This window comes from Eretmochelys imbricata, chromosome 14 (genome assembly GCF_965152235.1).
Source record: "Eretmochelys imbricata isolate rEreImb1 chromosome 14, rEreImb1.hap1, whole genome shotgun sequence".
Lineage (NCBI taxonomy): Eukaryota > Metazoa > Chordata > Testudines > Cheloniidae > Eretmochelys > Eretmochelys imbricata.
This window is the reverse complement of record NC_135585.1, coordinates 6,445,378-6,466,062: the sequence shown is the minus strand read 5'-3', so window position 1 is coordinate 6,466,062 and position 20,685 is coordinate 6,445,378. Positions and strand designations below refer to the sequence as shown.

Genomic DNA, 20,685 nt, shown 5'->3' with positions numbered 1-20,685 from the left:
GATCATTTCAAAACATTTCTTTTTGATTGTGGAATGTTAAAAAAAAATTAAATTGGTTTTAATATAAAATAAATTAAATGTCTAAACAAGAATCTTTTCAAAATGAAAAATCAAACCTCCTTGTTCTGAAAACGTCTGAATGGGACATTTGAACATTTTCTAAAAGCTTTTCCAGTTTTTTTCCAAATGAAGTTTTGTTGAAATTGATGTGACAGCATGACCAATTTTGGTTTAGTCTAAATGGTATTTTCTGATGAAAACCAGCTTCCTCGGAAGTTTTCTGACCAGTGCTATGCAGCAGAGTGTTTTAGTTTGGTAGAGACTTAGTTTCTTGTCTATATTCCCACTCCACTACATCACTGAGATTTCACCACTCCCCATGTTGCTTCCCCTTTCACTGTCATAGTCCTTGCCCTACATGACCCTCAGATGGAGTAAGTAGGGATGAAACGTCCCCTCGTCTACCTGATTCTGCTCCAACCATGGGCCAGAGTGGAATGGGGAGGAAGTAAAATTTAGTCTGCCCCAGTGAGTGCAGAAGTCTCATGGTGCACGCAGATGGCACGGAGAACTAATCCTGGGTGGAATATACAAGGGAAGCAAGGGCAAATTGGGAAAAGTCACCCAACACTATGAACGGCAGCTTTCCAAACTTCCAGTTTAAGATCATTGGCTGGCTTTTGTGTCCACAAAACACAGCTCTTCCAGGGGATAAAAGGCACTCGCCCTTGCCAGAGCATATGTTCTTTTGCAGTACCCCATAAAGAAGAGAAAATGGCACTTAAATAGTGTTTCTTTGCCATCGTTGAGTCGGAGCCTCTCAGAACATCTCATAAAACGTCTGCTTTCCCCCACCCCCAGCGCACAAGGGAATTATAGATCTGGCTGCGGCATGCCTCAGATCTTGTGACACGCACTGTAACTAACAGCCAATTTAATGAGGCTTTCAGAAAACTGTCATTCTAAATGCAGACCTTGAAAACTTAACCTCTCTGGAGAGATGCATCGGCACAGTCAGAGGAGGGCTGGCCTTGCCTTAGACTGATGAGTTCTGTAAAGGCCCCCTTGTTAGCTCAGCTACACCACTTTGGAGCTTCCCTCTCCATCATCCCTTTCACATGCTCTCCGTCGACATGTTCATTTAGTGATCCAAAGAAGGCAGTGCTGGCATTTGTGGTGACCAGGAAGCGACCCCAGCACTGGCAAGAGGTAGCTGCTCCAGGTTGCATCCGGCGCTGTTAGATTCTCCTGGCCACATGCCATCAGCTCCATTCCACCACAGTGCTCAAACCCCCTTCCTGCTCAAACCCACAGTCCCTCCTCAGGCAAATCTCCCATGGGAGTCACCTAGAGTTTTGCTTGGGGGCATTAGGCACTTCCTTCCTGCTACACCCAGAGCGAGCTACAGGACTGACCATATATTAACTGTCACACAGGTTAGGGACTCCGAGATCATAGCATTGCCGTGCATTTGCTGGGTTTAGTCTAGCTCCTGCTGGTAGGTGGCGCTCGGTGTCATTAAAAACCAAGGTTTCAGAGTAACAGCCGTGTTAGTCTGTATTCGCAAAAAGAAAAGGAGGACTTGTGGCACCTTAGAGACTAACCAATTTATTTGAGCATAAGCTTTCGTGAGCTACGGGTGAGCTGTAGCTCACGAAAGCTTATGCTCAAATAAATTGGTTAGTCCCTAAGGTGCCACAAGTACTCCTTTTCTTTTTATTAAAAACAAAGCATCGCTGTGAGAGGTTTCATTTGGGAGAGGCCCATCAGTGGAACAGCAGGCCTGTTGGAGGTGGACTGCCAGAGCTGTGCAAGGGTTTTACACAGCATCTGACCACTTGGGTACTACCCACCTCTATCTCCCACCGCATCACAATCAGGGCAGAAATAGAGCTGCTGGGTTTTCCCCTCCTTTTGTCTGTGGTGTTTACTGAGCAAAGCTCAGCAGCAGGAATGTTCAGCAAATCCACCCTGAGAGGGAGCACAAAGACCCACAGAGAGCCGTGCTGGTTTAATACTGTACCACATGGTTAATAGCTTCTTCCTGGTGGACAATCAGCAGGAAGGGGCTAGGGAGGAACTGAATTCCCCGGACGTGTTCTCAACTAATTGATCTGTCAGGGATAGGAGGGCTTGGTTTCTCCTTCTCTGCCATTGAAGAAAAGGGGTGCAAGTTTGTTCTCGAGAACCTACAGACCTCTCTAGGTCTGCCCAGCGTACAGGGGATCTGTTGGAGAATGAGGGTCTTCATGGGGAGGACCTGTCCCTCTTCACTGGCTTTGAGCCCCCATAATCTCCTACCAAGACCTGGGGAGCAGGACGCCACACTAGGAACCCCTCCTTCCCAAACACCAGCCCTTAAAGAGAATCCCAGACCAGAAAGAATTCTGCTTAGATGCAGCTGCATCCAATTGTAAGTGGATTCCTCTCGTGGGGTGGTTGCTATGAGTGATTGGGCACATGCAAAGTTAAAATGTTTCTGTTACATTTAAGGCTTGACCCCAGCCTGCCTCCTCCTGTCTCTGGCTTGCATCCTTCCCAAAGGGTGGGTTCTGGCCCCTGGTGAGGGCTCTCTGCAGGGACAGGGCAGGAGCCGGTGTGGGGAGCTGACCACTTTCCTTCCTCAGGGAAAGAGCCTCCTTCTTGAGCAGAGAAAGGGTGTAAAACGCATAGACAGCCCCTTTACTCCTCCTGTATCCATCGCCCCCCCCCCCCCAATGCCCTTTGTCATTGATACAGGACAGTCACTTGCCCAGTAACTTCACTGCATTTGTCCATGCTCTGGAATGCTGCTTGCCTCGGTCCCAGCAGGAAAAACGAACATTCCACATGTTCACTGGAAATCCTGCCAGGCCATAAAAGAAGGAGGAGGAAAGCCAACTTCTGCTTGGTAAACAAGTGAGGAGAGAAGGGCGAAAATTAGGCCAGTGAAAAACCCTACATGGGTAGCAAACTCCCTCTTTCCATAGCCGGGCTCAGGAATATGAGGGGCCTTTAACTAGAGTCAGTGGGGAACTAGCCAAAGTGGGTGGAGGCAAAGGAAAATGTCCTGGAATGTGGTGCTTTGTTTCTGGGTTGTATTTTTCATCGACAGGGCTCAACTGCTTGGCAAATGAGGGTACGAATGTACATGGGACAATTAGTTTGGATGCCTGCCTTCTATTTCTACCTTTCTGCTCTGCGATTCCAGCTCATCTATCAGTCGAATCTTAGGGTTTTATCGTGTCCACCAGCACCGTAGTCTCTGAATCCCCCAAGCTCCAATAGCAATTTGTTCAATTTGTGCCTCAATTTCCCCATCTGTAAAATGGGGGTAATCGTTCCTTCCCCGCAGGGGTGTTGTGAAACTGAATGCTGACAAGTTAGTAAAGTCTTTCAAGGCCCTCAGCTGGAACTCCCCCTATCACAGCAACCTATTATTAATGGAGTCTATTTCTAAGTAAAGTGAAGAACAACAGGATAAAGTGTGTGTCATTCAGTCTGTTTTGGCACTGTGCAAGCCTGGGAAGAGGCCAAAAGATGGCAAATATGTGCTGGTGTGCTGGAAAAATTACGCAAGTGCTCTTCATTGCATCTTAGACCTGAAGTCCTAGAAAATTTTTCAGCCTATTGGCAGATGTTTCTGCTGTATCTTGTCTGGAAACAGTTCCTGCAGGGGGGATTATGCCACACAAGAGCTCCCCAGGAGTAACTAAGTGCCAGTGAGATGGCTGCTCTTTCGCAAAGGCTGGTTAGTCAGACATAGTCTGAGATACAGGGCCAGATTGTGAGCAGCTGATGTCAATCAGGATAGCTCCCCTCACTGCAGGGCTGGTTAAATCCGCTGAGGTGCTGGTCTGGAATGAGACGGTCTCAAGGCCAGGCAAGAGTTTGGCCTTGGATTGCCTAGTGAGGAGGGTCCAAATGGAGGGCCCCAGAGGCTGCTCTTGGGGCCATTCGGTAACTGGACAGGCAGCTGAACTCAGATGTAACAGAGGCTCTTGGCGTGGCTGGTAACACAGAGGCACCCTAAGGAAATGTGTTCCAATGGCACCAGAAACGGAGGCAACCCCCCCAAGCTTCATTGTTACTGCAGAGCGGGGCAAGCCCTTCTCTAAGGCGAGCAAATGCAGTCACACACGCCCTTTTTCCTCGGGGCTGGCATCTCCCGTGTGCCCTGGGACCTGAATGGTGCAGTGTCAGAAATCACCTGCACTGATCTGCTGCTTTAAAGCTGTGATTAACCCAGACAAAGGAGAAGCAGCAACATGTATTTGCAGTTACTAAAGCTAATTACATTACTGCAAACAGCTGGAAGGCTGCCTGAACTGGGCAATCTACCAGTGCAATGAATTCCCAGTTGGCTAGAGCCAGTGTAGCCAGCTCCACGCCACCCCTGCCTGCCGCACTTGGTATTGGGGAGGGGGTGCGTTGGGGCCTGGGTTTGTGGAATGGCCTCCGTGGGTATGTTTACACTGAACTGTAGGGCTGTCTGTGGGACCCAGGCTTGTGGACTGGCAGTTTCCAAGCCCATCTTTGTGTGTCCACGCTGCATCGTAAACCTGGGTTACCTCAAGTCTCAGAGCTGTGCTAACATGTCCAAATGGAATTATGCAGCCCCTCGGACTCAGGTTTGTGGCTTGAGCTGTGTCCGCACTACAGAATGACAGAGCTTGAACACAAGTCTCAGCGGGACTCAGGCTCTCACCCAATCCCCTACTAGGATCCTAGGACTCACGTGCTGAGTGCTTGCTGATCAGGCACAATACAGGCAGATTTGTGTGTCGACAGAAGTGGGCTCAAACCTGAGTCACAGCCTGGCTTTAGTCAGTGGTTTAGACATATGGGACCAAACCCCAGCCTGGCTGGTCCAAGATTGGGAGAGTGCAAAGGTAGTGTGGGTGCTGGGTTGAATGTAGCTCAGTCAGGTCTCAGGCTCTGACCCTACTACACAATGCTAGGCCTTACCATTTCATGTGGCACGCAGGGGGATTTCGGATGAGTTACACAGAGCTCTGTATGAAACTCTTTGTTCAGGACCAGATCTGTACCTCAGGGCTTGGGTAATTGGTGTTTGTTTTCATGTTGTTTGCATGCTTTTTAAAAGGGTGAGGGAGGCATTTAGGAGACCAAAACAACACAAGACCTGGGCCTTTCATGACAGTGGCCTCCAGGCCAGGACTTAGAGAGACCCTGAGAGGCGATGGTAGGCAGCCCAGGCTAGAGATATCGAGCTAGCTGGAGAGGTAGGGTCCTGTCTGAGTCCAGAAGCCTTAGCGAAGGAATCTTTTTATATTAATTACAATCGAGCCCTGTCTGTTTTTTTTTTCATGGTGTTTAAGATCCTGGCGAATAGAAAAGTTCATATCAATGTAAAGTGTTAATGCAGTGCTGTAAATCGCCGTGACGATACCAGCTTTCACATGATTTCTGCCCTATAAATGATGACTCTATGAAGCAATTTTTGACAGCACTACATTCGTGTAATGGTATAAAAGACAATTACCGGAACCTGGACCTTCCTTGGTAAGTAGAGCGGAGCAGGACTCCTGGGCTCTATAGCAAAACTTCGGGGGATCGGGAGGTGGGTTGCGGGGAAGCGCTACCTTTCATTTGGATTTTGCAAATGTTTGCAACATTTTCAGCTTTGGGCCTATCTTTGCTAAACCGCAGTGAAATTAAGTGGCGAGTGGACTAACTGGAGGGACACTCACCACATATCCTTTGGAGGAGAGAGCACTGGCTGTTCATTCCATTCGCAGCAGCAGAGCCATGGACTGGGAAAGCAGCCTTCCCAGCCCAGTTTGCATTGAATGCCTGGGTAGATCAGTGAAAGAAAGCAGGAGCCTGCAGCTGATAACAAGTGGTTCATTAACAGAGAAGGGGACTGGCTGGGACTGAACACTCTAGAAGAGGAAAGCGCCAAGTTAATCCAGGCCCTTAACAAAACACACACTGTTGGGCAACACAAAAGCTGAAAAGAAAGTTGCCTCTGAGAAGGAGCTTTATTTTCTGGATTCCTGACGTAAGCAAAATTAAAAGCATCGAAGCACTGGAGGTTGAAGGCCGGAGTCGGCAGTGTTCAAACTGGTTGGAACAAAGGACATGCTGTGGGAGAGGAAACCCAGAAGGCTCTCGCTGTACGTGGGTCTGCACTCACGGATCTACAACTGGCAATCACTGTGCACCCCCCACCCCACTCCCCACTCTGCCGTGCCCTGCAGCAGGCAGGCGGTTGTGCACTCAGACTGGATGGCACCTGCAGACCTCAGCCAGGCTGATCCTGACCTGCAGCTCTGGCCGAAGGGAGTGGGGATTAAGGGGATTAAGGATGGGAAGGGACACCAGGAGCTGCTCCTTTCCCCTAAACTGTAACTAAATAATTCACTAGGGGGCCACTGCTGGATACAGATGGTGCAGCAGCATGCAAGGTGGTTGGTGTTTTCCACCGGGCCCTGAGGAATGCTGGAGTAGATGGACCAATGGTCTGGCCTGGCCTGGCAAATTCTCTGCACCACATGCTGCCTTCTTTTATGTGTGCGCATCTCCCAGTAACATCATCACTGCACTGCTCCCCTCCAGCCTTCCCACCCGCCTCAGCGGTGTTATGCCTACATCCTGGAGCAGGATTCAGTTCCGAGTGTCTCAAAGGAACGTCTGTGCGGTTTTCTTGCATGCAATGATCAAAGCCCCACGTGCTCCGTAGCAAGTTGGACTGACATTCTGCCGCAACTGGTGGAGATTCACCCTGGGAATAAATGTGAACAGTCCCCGGGCCCCTCAATCCAGCACGTTAGAAGAGTCGAATAAAGAGGAAACTTTAAATCAGGGCATGCAGAGCCGCTTGGAACGGGGCTGGGACCTGCAATGCTGCTTTGGGAGGTGGTTGATGATAGTATGGGGCTCACTCCTTCCCTGCCTCCCTCCAACGGTCACAAGGTCGCAGACGACAGGAGTTTGGAGGTTTCTGGAGCACACAACCATGGCACTGAACAGACAAGGGGACCCATGGTGAATGCTGGCACTGACCACCGGTTAGGCACCGCACAATGGAAGCCATTTGCAGAGCATAATAACAACTTTATTGAACCCACAAACTTACAGGCAGTGCTGCATATTCCTATGTGCTAGCAGATGAGATTTTTTTTCCATTAACCAACTTCAGTTATACAGACGTCTCTCTTTTCGAGAGCAGTCCCGCAACACCCTCTGCCGAGGCGGGGCCAGAAGTTCATCAGTGTTTGGGCTGAGTCGACTTCCTACCTGTGACATAAACTAAATGGATAAAATGCTTCACCTTGGTTGCATTGCGGAACCAATGGACAGAGCACACCTAGTATCAAAAGCTCCTTTCCAGAAACTGGCTGGGCTGAGCCCAAATGTACATCCCCTTTGCCGTTTAGTGCCCCAGGAGGGAGGTGGCTGTGAGTGAATTCAGCCTGAGCATGTTCTCAGAATGCTTCCCATCTTTATGAGAACCATATTTTATTTCAAAGTGACTAAGGAATAATCAATACCCACTCCCCCAAAAGAATAAAAGACAAAGCTAAGTCAAACAAGGGCAAGTGACTGCCTGGCCAGCACGGATTCGCTCCCGGCTGGCTAATAAATAAACGTCATAACCAAAGGCAAACTACAAACATTTCTTCACAGCAAACAAAATAAGCTGCAAAGCGAAGTGGGTAGACTTATTACCAAATAGTAGGAGCTGTGCCCCAGGTTAGAAGGCAGCAGAGTAATGGGAGTGTTGCTGTAAGCAGCCAGCATTTAGTGTTATGGGCTTTTGTTGGTGATGTAGGGTGTCATCAAATTACCTACGTGATCTGATTGTGTTTAATGTTCCCACAATGCACTTGCTCCAGGAACATCCATCTTAGTTTCAAAATTCTAATATATTCCTGACACGTTGCCCAGCTTTTAAAAATGTAATCTCTCTGCTTAGCACAATAGAGATTTGCATTGCTCCAGAATCTATGCAGATTATTTATAGTCCCTATATAGACCCTACATCTCAGACATGCACATATCTGCCATAACAGCTAAATTGGTGTTCACTCTGAGCATCTAACTTCCAGCCTACTGTTATTGTTAAGGTGCTGATATAACAAGATAGTGTCTTGGTTGAGATTAGTCCCAAAGCAAATTCCAAATCAATATCCATTCACAGGAACGGCAGCATAACCTGATAATGCTTAAATGCTTTTTACTTAGTTACCCTCAACTTTATTTCTCCAGCTTTTGTTGTGAATAAGTATAGCAACCTCACTGCCTTGAGCTCCTGGTTTGCTCAGCCATGTAAACGTGCTATAGAAAGGTATTAACAAGCACGGCTCCTAGTTTGTTCTACACAATCACAACACTGCAGGCTGTTTGCAAAGGGTAAGGGCCAGGCGCTTCAGTGGTAAAAACTAAATGATGCTCAAGCATTTCCAAGGCTCCTCTTCACGCCTTGACTTCAGTGGGCACTGGAGATGCTCAACACCCCTGCAAATCAGGTCTTAGGTGTCTCAAACTGGGGATTGTAGTAAGATGAGGCCCTGAAAACATAAACTCTTGTATCAGAGGCCCAGTCTGAGGCCTGAAGCCTGAACCAAAGTACTTCCAGGCATTGCTAAGCAAAGGCTGGGCTGTGAGCTAGAAGCAGGCCCCAATCACAGAAGTTGACAAGAAGAAGAACTTGCGCCAAGATGGCATCAGAACACTCCACAGAGATAACAAGGAACAGGCAGGTGCATCTTAAAGACAGGGTCAAAAGGACAACATGATGGATAGATTCGTTTGAACCAACATGTAACAGGGGAGAAACAGCACCCTAATGAGTAAAGGGGCTGCACCTCAATACATCAGGAGGGATGAGTAATCTGTTCTTCACCTGTAGAAGACTAGGTCTGGAAGGGCACATTGTCGTCCAGCCTAAGGGGCAGTGGAGTGTCCCGCCACTGGCTGAGCTGTGTCCATTGCCGGGGGCACATATTCGTAGTATGCCCTGTAGAGTCTATAGGAAACTATTACTGTGCTTCGTTTGACAATAAACCTGGCTGGGTGCCTTTGTACATTATTGGAGTCTGTGGTCTTTGGGGGTTCTCTCGAGGTCTGCTGTGTCAGCGATCTGCGCAGAGCTGGGGCAGCACACAGGGGGAACACGCAGGCAGCCGACTGTTATCATCATCGAACAAGAGAAGAGCACCACACCGGTAGCTACTGACAACAGGCATCACATAATGGAGGTATCCAAATTACAGACCACTTATGAAAATATAGGTTTAACTGACAAGCCCGAGGGCAGCAGTGGAGAATTCAGGACTCTCAAAAACTAGCTCTGCTAAGTAAATATTTATTGACATCACTACAGTATAGTCCACTGACCTGCATGGCTCTGGACTAGTCTGTTAACTTGCACAGAAAATGCTTCAGGCTGCTTCTCTATGCTAATCAGTTTCTGCCACGCTCATCCTCGTGATATCTGAGCACCTTCCAATAAGGTACTGAGCGATGTGACTAGCATATGCCAGGTGTTGTTTGCCACTGGAAAAAAATAAAGAAGGTCTCACCAGCACACTGACGAGTTTCCAGTCTGAAGAGTACTATGCTGTGCCGTGGTCTCTGAGAATCTTTTTTCTACTTAAGATACGTATCTGGCCCTCATTACCATGGTCTCTGGAGTCTGGCAGTCTTTCCCAGTGTGATAGGAAAGTGGCAGGATCACCAGTTTATAAAGGGGAAACTGAAGCACAGAGTGCCTCGGGCTCAGATTTCTAAAGGTATTTAGGTGTTGCTGTGCTCAGCATTGCAAGGCCTAACTCATTTAGGAACCTAAATCTCCTTTTCAAAAGGGATTTAGGTTTTTCAGTGCCAAAATCCCATCAAATGTCAATAGGATTTAGGCTCCTAAGTGCTAAAGCTCTTTTGCAAATGAGCTTTAGCATCCTAAATCAGTTACGCCTTGAAACACCTAAATACCTTCAGAAATCTAGCCTAAGTGACTTGGCCACACAGAAAGTCTGTGGTGGCGCAGGACTTGACCCCAGGTGTCACAAGTCTTATGCTAATGCCCGAACCACTGGACAAGATTTCCTCTCATGTCTGTTTTCTGTTCTTTAAACTTGCGATCTAGCTCTGGTTTACACGAATAGTCGCGCCAATTGCCCCGAGCTTCTTTCTCATCCGCTCTGAGCTTAGTTTTCTGCCCGTGCTGTCTTCATCATATTTTCTCATCTATTCTACTGACACATGTGGTCAGACTCCAGCGTTGCTCACACCAGCGTAAATCCAAGTAACTCCACTGACTTCAACAAAGTTAAATTCTGGAATGAATGAGGTCAGAATCAAACCATGTCTCTCACATGTGTTTATCCGGAGGAAGTGAGTCTGATTTTCCGCTGCAATGCAATGCTGAAGCTCCGTTGTTACATCAGTGTAATGCTGAAGTAATGAAGTGGAGAATCAGGCCTAGTACAGGGATGAGGGCAGAACATAGGCCACAACTATGTACATACTGAGCTGTGCGTTTACAAGAAGTGATATACAATGACATGGAGTGGTAACCAGATGCAGCTCAAAGGAGAAAGACTGGAAACACTGGGAGTTCCTTTTATTTCAGTTCACCAGAGAACAATGTCAGCCTTGGTGTTACAGGCGACATGCTCTGTGACCTTCAGCACAGTGTCTGACTGTGCACAAGGAACAGCATATTTCCCCCCAAAGCCTCTCCAGCAGAACTTGGTGGTTGAAAGTTAATAAACTGCTTTACAAGTAAACCAGAGCAGAAATATGTTGATCTCTGCTGAAGCGAATTTAAATCCAACAGCAAAGTGATCACTTGTACAAGAGCCTCAAGAGCCAGCTACACACTGCACATCCTGGCGTTTACATGGGCGCTCCGTGAAGTGTCTTTTATACCAGCAGCGTCCAAAGCTGCAGGAAAAGCAGATTCAGCCTCTTTTCACCCCAAAACGTTTTTCAACAAAGAAAATGCATTGAGTATCCACCAAGAGGAAGAAAATAGGATCCTTTCCTCATCCCCTAATCAACACGTCACTTACACTAATGTTTTGCTGTGGTTTGTTACATGATCAAGGTTGTTCACATGTGGCTAGGTGTCCATCTCAGACAGAATTTGGGGGAAGCAATCTGTGCATGGCACATTTCTCTATGACCCCCTTCCCTCCCTTGTTTGCTACCCACTCCCTAAACATCGTGGATGAGATCTTCAGCTGGTGTAAAATGGTGTTATTCCATTGACTTCAATGGGACTACACCCGCTGATGGTCCCCTGTTTTCACAGCTTGCTTTTCCTCACTCTGGAAAGATCTCAGCCATTCAAAGAGATAATGGACTGGGGATCTATTCAGTCAACCGGATGATTTACAAAGAGTGTCCGTTACCGGCTCTTTGTAACTTCTACACAGAGAGTACCACAGGTGCCCTGCCTCCAAGACCAGACCTCAGGCATGGGAGGCTGTGGAGAGGCACGCAAGGGCTGGAGGCTTTCTGGAAGGCAAAAGTTTTTAAAGGAGCGATTTGAAGAGTGTGCTTGGGGGACAAGGACTGGGGAGTTGGTAGCGAGACTAGGGTACAGCATGAACGTGTGAGGACTGTCCTTTGGTTCTGTGTTTGTACAATGCCTAGTGCAACGGGATCCCGGTCCATGCCTAGGGCTCCGAGGTGCTGTGGTAATACACATGATGAATAATAGTAAGCCAAGCGTGAGATGGGGACGTGTCAGAGCAGTATGGAGATGTGGGCGGGGAAGACATCGGAAGGGAGAGGCGGAGTAGAAGGAAACAAGTGCAGAGATAGAGACATAGTTGAGATTATGCAGGGCCTGGAAGGATAAGGATAAGGCGCCCGAGTATGAAACAGCAAAAGGCCAGAGCCGGTGAAGGGAGCCAAGCACTAACTCTCGTTTTCTGCAGCTCTCCCCTGGAGCTCAGACACCAGCCTCTAGCATTGCCCAGGGCCCACACTCACAAGGCATAACTGCCTGAAGTGAACTTGTGCTGAGACAATAGTGATGTCAATGCACAGGGGAAGGCCGATATTACCCAAAGCACTGTGGGAGTGAGAGGTGCCCCGCTACAACGTCATTGACCAAGGGGCTCAAAGTCAGCATTGACCTATACCTCCAGCAGAACTATGCCATTCAATGCCACATGTTGCCATCAGGGGGACTGCACAAGATGAAAGGCTGTGTTGCTTCTCACCCAACTGGTGACATCTCCTGGTATCTAATGCACTGCACACCATGCAGGAATTTAAAACACAGGATAAGGATAAGGCTTACTGTAAGCCTAGAACAAAAAGTGAAAGAAATGAAAGCTCCACTAGGTGATCTAATCCAGTGCTACTCAAAGCGGTGGTCCGCGGACCGAGCCATCGGCTGCCGGTCTGTGCGCACATCGGGAAAAAAATTTGCCGGTCCCCCACATCAGAAAGCTTGAGAAGCACTGATCTAATCCATCCCTCTGCCAACACAAGACTCTCCCCTACAGGGTATTTTCTACTCCTTTGTCCTGTCTAATTTTATGTCTCAGACCTATGTAGGCGCTTATATGGCCCTCAGTACTGTTGTATATGAGTGTGATTCAGTGGGACTTCTACTGCCTGGGAGATTATTCCAGTGTCTAATGTATGCACTAACATCCAGAGACTTACAGATGTCTGCACGTAAAAGCAGAGTTGACTGGAAAACACACTCAAAAAAAACCTCCACGAATCTTTGTTTCCATTTTTCATCAACATTGAAATGTTCTGATCAACTCTGACTGCAAGTTAGGGGGCAACACAACCCCAGTATGATTGATCTGATCTGCAAACAGGAAGGGCTTCTTTAAGGATGGCATCTTTTGAAACATCATTCAAACCACCTAGCTCAAAGCACATTGTCGTGGCGCTTATGAAAGAATCTGGGATTGGGCAGCAAGCTACCCTGAAAAGCAAGCAAGAGATAGTATTTGCACAAAGAGACTGGGCTTGAAATGTTCAAGAATGCTGAAGGCCCAGATTTTTAAAGGTACGTAGAGGTTTCTACACTCAGCATTGTAATGCCTACCTGCTTTAGGTGCCTACATCTCACTTCCAAAAGTAATGGACGCACTTAGGAATCTAAATAACATCTACTGTCAATGGGATTTTGGCTCCTAAATGCCTAAATCCCTTTTGAAAATGAGATTTAGTCTCCTAAGTCAGTTTGGTGCTGCAACATTGAATCTAAATGCCTAAATTAAATTAGTTAATGCCTAAATACCTTTAAAAATTGGAGCCTGTGTTTTCAGTTATCTAGTTAGTCGCTTTAAAAAACTGATGCCCTCTACAGATGACCTCTACAGATTCAGGTGTTTGCTTATTTTTGATGTGTTCCCCTCCTCCCTTGGTTTTACACCTAATGAACACTGAATGGTTTTATTTATATGGTATGTCCATCTTGTGCATGTATTTATATATGTTGTCTTTTGTTATGTGTTTACATTTTATATAAAAACAATAAAGTAAAAAATCTGAGCCTAAATGATTTAGGACCCTAAGTTCCTTTGTCAAAAGTGACTTAGTGGGATTGTCAAATGTGCCTAACTGAGTTAGGTGTCTAAGTGCTATTGGTTTTCAATAGGAGTTAGGTGTCTAACCGATTTAAGTACTTCTCTGTTCTCACTCTTAGGCATGTCCTCAAACGTATTTAAGTGCCTAACTCCCATTGAAATCAACAGGTGCTTAAATAACTTTGAGGATTTGGGCCTTAGGAGCCTAAATCTTATTGAAAATTAATGGGACTTCAGTACTGAAGTGCCTAAATCACTTTTGAAAATGGGACTAAGGCTCCAAAATTGTATAGGCACTTTTGAAAAATCTCACCCTATGTGTGCAAGCCAAGTGCATTTGTCAAAGGTAGCAAGCCCAGGCGAGTCCATAGTGTTGGAGGTGACAGGACTGGAGTGAATACCTGGGTCATCTGTTATTCTGAGCTTCTGTAACTGTGGTTCTGTGGACCCATGTGATCACTTATGCAGCAGGAGGCTGTGTTAGCAATGGCAATGTAGGCCTGAAAACTACCCGAGGCCGGGGGGCTGGCCTGACTAGATTAGGTGAGGGAGATTGCACAGGAGCTAAGAAACTCTCAGACTCTGCCACTCAAAGGCGGGGCTATAAACTGTCATTCTGGGAGTGATCTTGGACCCAATTCAGCATGACTCCCATTGATCTACAGATAACAAATGCTTTTGTGAATCTAGTCTCTGGCCCAGGGCCAGTTAGTTACAACAAACTGGTTGTTGTACTGTGAAGGAGTGGGACTATGTCTGTACAACTGATGAATTCTGTGTGAGGTTATGAACCCCAAAGGTCTGGGTCAGGCTGCACACTCCACTGTGAATGGGCAGCCTCTTGCCTTCTCTATGGTCTGTTTGCCTCCAGGATGGGTTGAAAATTCCAGACTGGTGGCAAAAGAACAACAATAGAGGGGATTTGGTTCTTAAGTACCCAATTGTTGGAAATCAGTTCACTCTTGACAAAGGACTGGTCCCTGTCCAGAAGAACTGGTTTAGCAGGGGCTAAGTCACCTTGGCAACAAAGTCACCTGGGAGGGGTTTGTGTTCAGATGGGTGTCATGGCAAGGGTGTCACCTCACATGGGAGGGTAGGGGGCTGAAGATTTTACAAGGGTAGAGGCTGATCTGCTAACTTCGGGGGGGGGGGGGGCATATTCTCCAGTCCAGGAGGGAGAGGTTAACCTGATATGGGCAGGACCCTCCTGCCCTATTCCTGATCCCAGATGGTCCCAAGGACTCTGGCAAATCCAAGAGACCCAGACTCCAGCTTAAAGAGTGGTGAGGAAACTGAGGCAGGGCCATGTGTTTAGTGTTTATAGTTTTGTACGATCCATACTCTTCTGTGCTTTAAATATAAAAGAGCATAAAGGTGTTAGATTGGGCAAAGCGTGTGTGTGTGTATGTTGACTGCTTCACAAGTACTGCTTGCCCCTGAGAGAGTTAAACAGTAAACCAGAAGCTTTGCACCTTTGGGGTGGAGGTCTGGAAGAGGGGGTGTGTTTAAGTACTGGGGAGTCTGAAGGGTCAGTGCTGCACCCAGAGGGGCTAGGTAGCTGGAGAGCGAGTTCCAACACCCTGAGAGTGCATGTAAGGACCCCGAGAATGAGGCAGTAGCTAGACTCCATTCAAGCTCCAGGAGCTTGAAACACCCCATGGAACCAGAGTGCAAAGGTTTGGATTTCCCTCACAGCAGACTTAGCGGGTGGAAGGAAGTGGTGCTTGCTAGGATCTATGTAGTAGTGTGTGGAGATTTTTAAAACACTTTGCAAGGGTTTATGCTTTTGCTCTTAAAGTGTAAAGTAGGAGCAGGTCTGGTAGTTTATCTTGGGTATAAATTAGATAGCAAGCATGAATTATGAGCAGCTTAGGAAAGAGCAGCTTCAGAACCTGTGTATCTCCAGCACAGGACCTGTTAATGAGGCTGAACTGGGTGTTGGTTTCGTGATAAGGATAACCATTCACTGAGCATTAGCTAAAGGCAATTGACCCCCTTTCTCGTGTGATCTTCTTTGATCTGAACTTCTTAGGACTGGTAGCATGACATAGAATAAGCTGCATCTCTCGAGGGAACATCAAGAACGATTTTCACTCTCCAGCTGAGTGGTTCCCATTTACGCCATATGACTGGCGTTCTCCAGAATACAAGGTCCCCCCTAGCCGCTGCCAGAAACTGGTCTCCTGCCCCACGAGAAATTTTGAGACTTTGAAATTTTTTCTCATCCTTAAGCAGGCCCCCATATTGAAAGCTCAACATTTTCCATGAACTTATAGTCTGAAAGAAAATCCCCTTGGGCCACTCAAAGCTTATGCTCAAATAAATTGGTTAGTCTCTAAGGTGCCACAAGTCCTCCTTTTCTTTTTTCAAAGCATTTTGTCTCAATTTTGACTTTTCAACATTTTTAACTTTTATATTTTAGTTTAAATAAACTCAAATTTCAAACAGAAAAGTCATTTCCAACAAGAAAACAAAATGTTTCATTTTCCAAATGTTTCAAACCAGGGCATTTTAACCATTTCAAAACTTTTCTTCTCCCCAAGAATGTTCCAGATTTTGTAGTTTTGGCAAACCTGCCCCTTTCCTGGGAGCCGTTTCAGTGTCGATGAATCAGCATTTTCCAGCGTAAAAATGGTTTGTTAGAAAATTCCCCACCAGCTCGCCTCACGCGCTAACTCAACTCCTTCCCTGTACTTTCTCCTTCCCCAACTCCTCGCTCTTCCTGCCCACACCCCCTCTTTCCTCTCTTCCTCCTCACAAACTGCTGTACACAGCACGCAGTGTACACGGCTGCCAGTTTACTCCCCCTGCCTTTCTCTCCACAACTGTCACTTCTGAAAGCCTGCCCGGATGTGTTGCTGCAATTCCTTTCCAGCGAGGGCCAGGCTTTCTTGCTGTGACAGCAAGTGGGTGGACAGAGGGGGAGGGCAGTAGCTTCCAATGGTCCAGAAAAACTGCGGGCCACAGGAAAATGGTTGGGGCTGCAGTGATAACAAAGAGGTGGCTTCCTCAGTCTTCTGAGACGTGACCCAGAGTGTAGCATGGAGGAACACAGCATGAGAGAAAAGGTGTGTTGATGCAGCGTCGCATGGTGTATTGTCATAGACCATGGCAAGGGGCACTATTACAGGCAAATGTGCCATGCAAGGACAAAAGGACAAATTCAGCGCCAACATATGTGGGCACTTCGCCGATTAGCTTCCCTGGGACTTGCACCCGCTGGGGCTGGAATTGGGCCCAGAGTATCTCGGAGGGAGGGAGCGTAGTCTAATGGTTAGAACAGGGGAGTGCTTCTCGAGAAGTATCAGCAGTGAGCACACCAGGCGTTATTCCCCGCTCTGCCACTGACATGGTCACTTTGCCTCTGAGCGCCTCAGTTTGCCTGTGTGTAAACTGAGCAGAAGGAACATGCAAAGGGAAGCGGGAGGCATTGTTAACTAACGTCTCTGAAGCGCTTTGAGATCCTTCGGGAAAAGGCTCCGTGGGAGCAGGCTCATCACACAGTTCGGATTCTGCTCAAGCACCATTTAATTTTGTTTTCCGTATTCATCTCTGGAGTCAAGTTTGTGTAGCACCCTGTTATTTTTATTTGATGCTGTTTAAACAACGACTCGGAAGGGTGAAAAGGGCACCTCTCTACTACTATCGAGGAGTGCTACAAGCCTTCATACCTTTGCTCTCTGCTGCTGGATATTGTTATAACAATGCAACTGGGCTCCACTCCCACTGAAGTCAATGGGTCTGTTGCCATTGACTCCAGCGGGACAGCAGGATCGGGCCCTTATGATAAGTGACGGGCGTGTTTAATTCTACTGTTACATCCCAGTGGTTATATAGACGTACAGTTTGCAGTGCTGAGTCAGAGCAAGGTCACAAGCTCCCATTGATCTTCTGGATCCAAGATTATTGCTTGTTAAAAAAAAAACATGCACGAAATTGTGACATGTAAACGGCACGGTTTAGAGCACATGCTCAAAACAGAGAGGCAGTTAGGTCTGTGAGGATGATTTTGGCTGCAGTGCCAACATACCTCCCGTAGAAAAGTCAAGCAGAAAAAGTGACCCCTGTGGTTTAAAGGTTGCAGGTAAGTAGCTAAACAAGCACAATCACTGCATTTACAAAGGTTATCTTCTCAGCACACTTTGGCACACAGCCTCCCTCTGACACTATTTGTTTTGTACGCTGGCTGTTTTTTTTAGAAAAGGCAATTACCTATTTTCCTTGCGAGGGCCCTCTCTGGATCTCTGCTCCACCTACTCTGTCCTAGAGACAGAAAAGGGAATTCATAGAACTAGGCGCTGTCCCAGCCACAGTCGTCGTTGTTTCAATTGTCCTGCTTGCTAAGGATGAAGCTGCAGTGCGACTGTTGCTCTGTGGGACTGTTGATGGGCTAGGAGGGTGGGGCAGGTCTTCTGGGAGTCAGGAAACCTGGGTCAGAGCATTCCCTGCTTTGCCACAGACTGGCCTGTCTGGTCTTGGGCAAGATATTTACAACTTGGTTTCCAAAGGCCTTGAGCACCCCGCAGTTAGTGGGAGCCGGAGGCATTCAGCACCTTTCAAAAATCAGCCCTTTGCTGGGCTTCTGCAATGCCCTCTGCAAAACAGGGATGGTGATAATAAAACTCATCTCCTCCAGCCCAGCTGTGTTGAGAGGCTGCATGAATGGGCCTGATCACCCCTCCCAGGGAGCTGGGGGGAAGGAAGCCCGGGGGAGTTTTCCTGTAAATTTGGAGGCTCCTCCTACTCCCAACCTTATGGATCACAGGAATCTGTGAGAGGGGAACCCTTTTCAACCTAGGGCCGCATCCAGGCCTCTCCTCCGTCATGGACTGTCCATGCAGCCTGATTTCTCCGTCCTGCCCTGGAATCTTTCCCCACAGTTCCTGCTCTGGAGGATCCCTGGAGGAGGGGCTGTTCACTTCTGGCCCACACTCCAGCTGCTGGCTAGGTGTTTTCTGGTGGGTATACAGCAACAGTGTCAGTCAAGGCACCCAGCACCAGTGTGGCTGTACTTCTGGTGTGGCAGATCCCAGGGCCAGTTCCCCACTGCCAACCTTTGATAGGGGCCATTACAGGCCTTGGGGCCTCATGCGGTATGGACCGCAATCCCAGCCTATAAATCAAAAGCCCTGAAAATGAGTTAACTTGTCTAGTAGATTCAGCCCAGCCTCACTCACCACGGACAGCGCTTGGCTGTCACCCACCTGCCCAAGTAAGCCTGGGCCAGCGCTGTGTTTTGCCTCAAGAGATCAGACCAGAGAAGTTAGAGAAGAGCCACCCAGATCGAGTGGGATGATCTCACAGGCTGCCTGGAGAAAGGAAAGCCTGGGACAGGCCCTCACAACAAAGCTGGAGAATGGTCCTGCAGGAAACCACCCAGCCGGTATCACAGAGAACAGTGAGGCCAGCTGTGCAATGGGCCGGGGGAGGTCTCCGTCTGGCCTCTGACACTTCTCTGCCTAAGAGGAGGGCGAACATGGGTCTGCAGTGAAGATGGGGCATCCCGCAGAGACAGTCAATGGGGACAGGGTGGCAGGGACTGAGGGAGCTGAGAACCCTGGAGAACTGGAGAGACCAACCGGAGAGCAAAGCAGGTGCCCCCGGGAAGCAAGACACACAGTGTATGTGTGTGTGTGTGGGGGGGGGGGGCCGGGAATGGGCAGGGAATGGGGGCCGGGTGGGTATTTGGGGTATGGGGTGGGCAGGGGCACCCGCGCTCCAGCGGGGCTGGGGAGAAGCAGCAGCCTGGCAGTGGGGGGGTGGGAAGGAACCCGGCATGGGGACACCCAGGGTTGGGGGGGGAGGAGGCGGCTGTCCCCGGGGGGTGTCCGGGACGAGCTAGGAGCCTGCCCCCGGCGGGGAGGGGACCCGGGCGGGACGCACCTGTTCCAGCGGACCATCTTCCGGCGGTAGTAGCGCACCGCCTCCTGCCGGCTGAGCAGCGTCTCCTCCGGCCCCCGCGGCGGCTGCTCCGGGGCGCGGTAGAGCGGGTGAGCGAAGAGCCGCCGCAGCTTGGAGCCCCGGGCGCTCGGGGAGGCGGCCGCCGGCGAAGGGGGCAGCGCGGGGCGCGGCGCCCGGAGGCAGGGGCAGCCCGGCTCGGCCCCCGCAAGCTGCCGCCGCACTTCGGGCCAGAGGTGGAAGTAGAGGTCGGCGCTGAGCAGCGCCCCGAGCAGCAGCAGGATGAGCAGCCGGTCCCGCCGGATCCAGGGCATGGCCCGCGCGGCGCAGCGGAGCCGGGGGAGCCCAGCCAGGGATCGGGCTCGGGCGCCGGGGCAGGGGGCTAGTGGCGGAGCGGAGGCACCGGGGGCCCGGGGCGGGGCGCTCCCCGAGAGGCAGGGCTGGGAGCGGGGCAGCCCGCCGCAGGGCGGCTCCGGGCTGGCGGCTCGGCGGCAGCAGGTGAGCGCCCGGCGAGTGTCTCTGGTTCACACCCGGACCCGCCGCCGCCAGCCGGAGCGCGGGAGCCCAGCCCGCTGCCGGAGCCGCTGGGAGAGCTGCCGCGCAGCCCGCACCTTGCCAGACCTCCCCCGACCCAGCCACCCCCGGGCAGCGGTGCCCGGAGCGCGTGTGGCGCCGCTCCAGGGGGAGGTATTAGGCGCTAACCACCCCCTCCACCCAGCCCTGATCACCTGCCAGCTCCCCCCTCCATTGCAGCAGCCCGGACTCGCCCATCCCCAGCGCCCACTGAAGCCCGAACCCCGCCGTGAGATGCTGCGGAAATGCCCTGGAGCCGGGTGCGCGTCAGGCCCTTGGGGCTCTCCAGGGGTCTGGGCGCAGAGGGATGGACCCCTCTCCTGGCCTGTGTTCGTACAGGAGTAGGAGCTGGCCTCCAGGCACTGCCTTTCATCCCTGAGCTGCCAAGGATGGAACTAAGGACACTAGCTCCTGCAGCCCCAGCTGCAGTGGTCACTGCATTTCCCTTCTCAGGTCCTGGTTTCCTTTGCCCATCAACCCTGGCAGGGTTTCTACACCCGACAGTCTATAGGAATCATTTCATCTTTCACCAAAAGGCAGCCACCGCTGAGGCGGGAGTGGGTAGCTGATTAAGGTGCTTCATGCTTCAAAGACTTAAGCACACTCTGGAAGTTAAGCTTCATCCTAGTTACTCCCGATTTTGGCCCTGATTCAGAAAAGCACATAACCCTTTATTTAAGGGGACCTGTTTCAATGGTGC

The 20,685-nt window shown here is 49.5% G+C and overlaps 1 protein-coding gene across 1 annotated transcript in view; it reads right to left on the bottom strand.

The window, feature by feature from the left end:
• The window catches only part of FAM20A (FAM20A golgi associated secretory pathway pseudokinase), a 40,201-nt gene extending 20,475 nt beyond the window's left edge, over positions 1 to 19,726 (bottom strand). The window contains exon 1 of the mRNA XM_077833823.1: positions 19,398 to 19,726. Within this exon, the coding sequence (XP_077689949.1) occupies positions 19,398 to 19,726 (329 nt within the window). The remainder of the gene's footprint in view (positions 1 to 19,397) is intronic.
• Between the last annotated feature and the right edge of the window lie 959 nt (positions 19,727 to 20,685).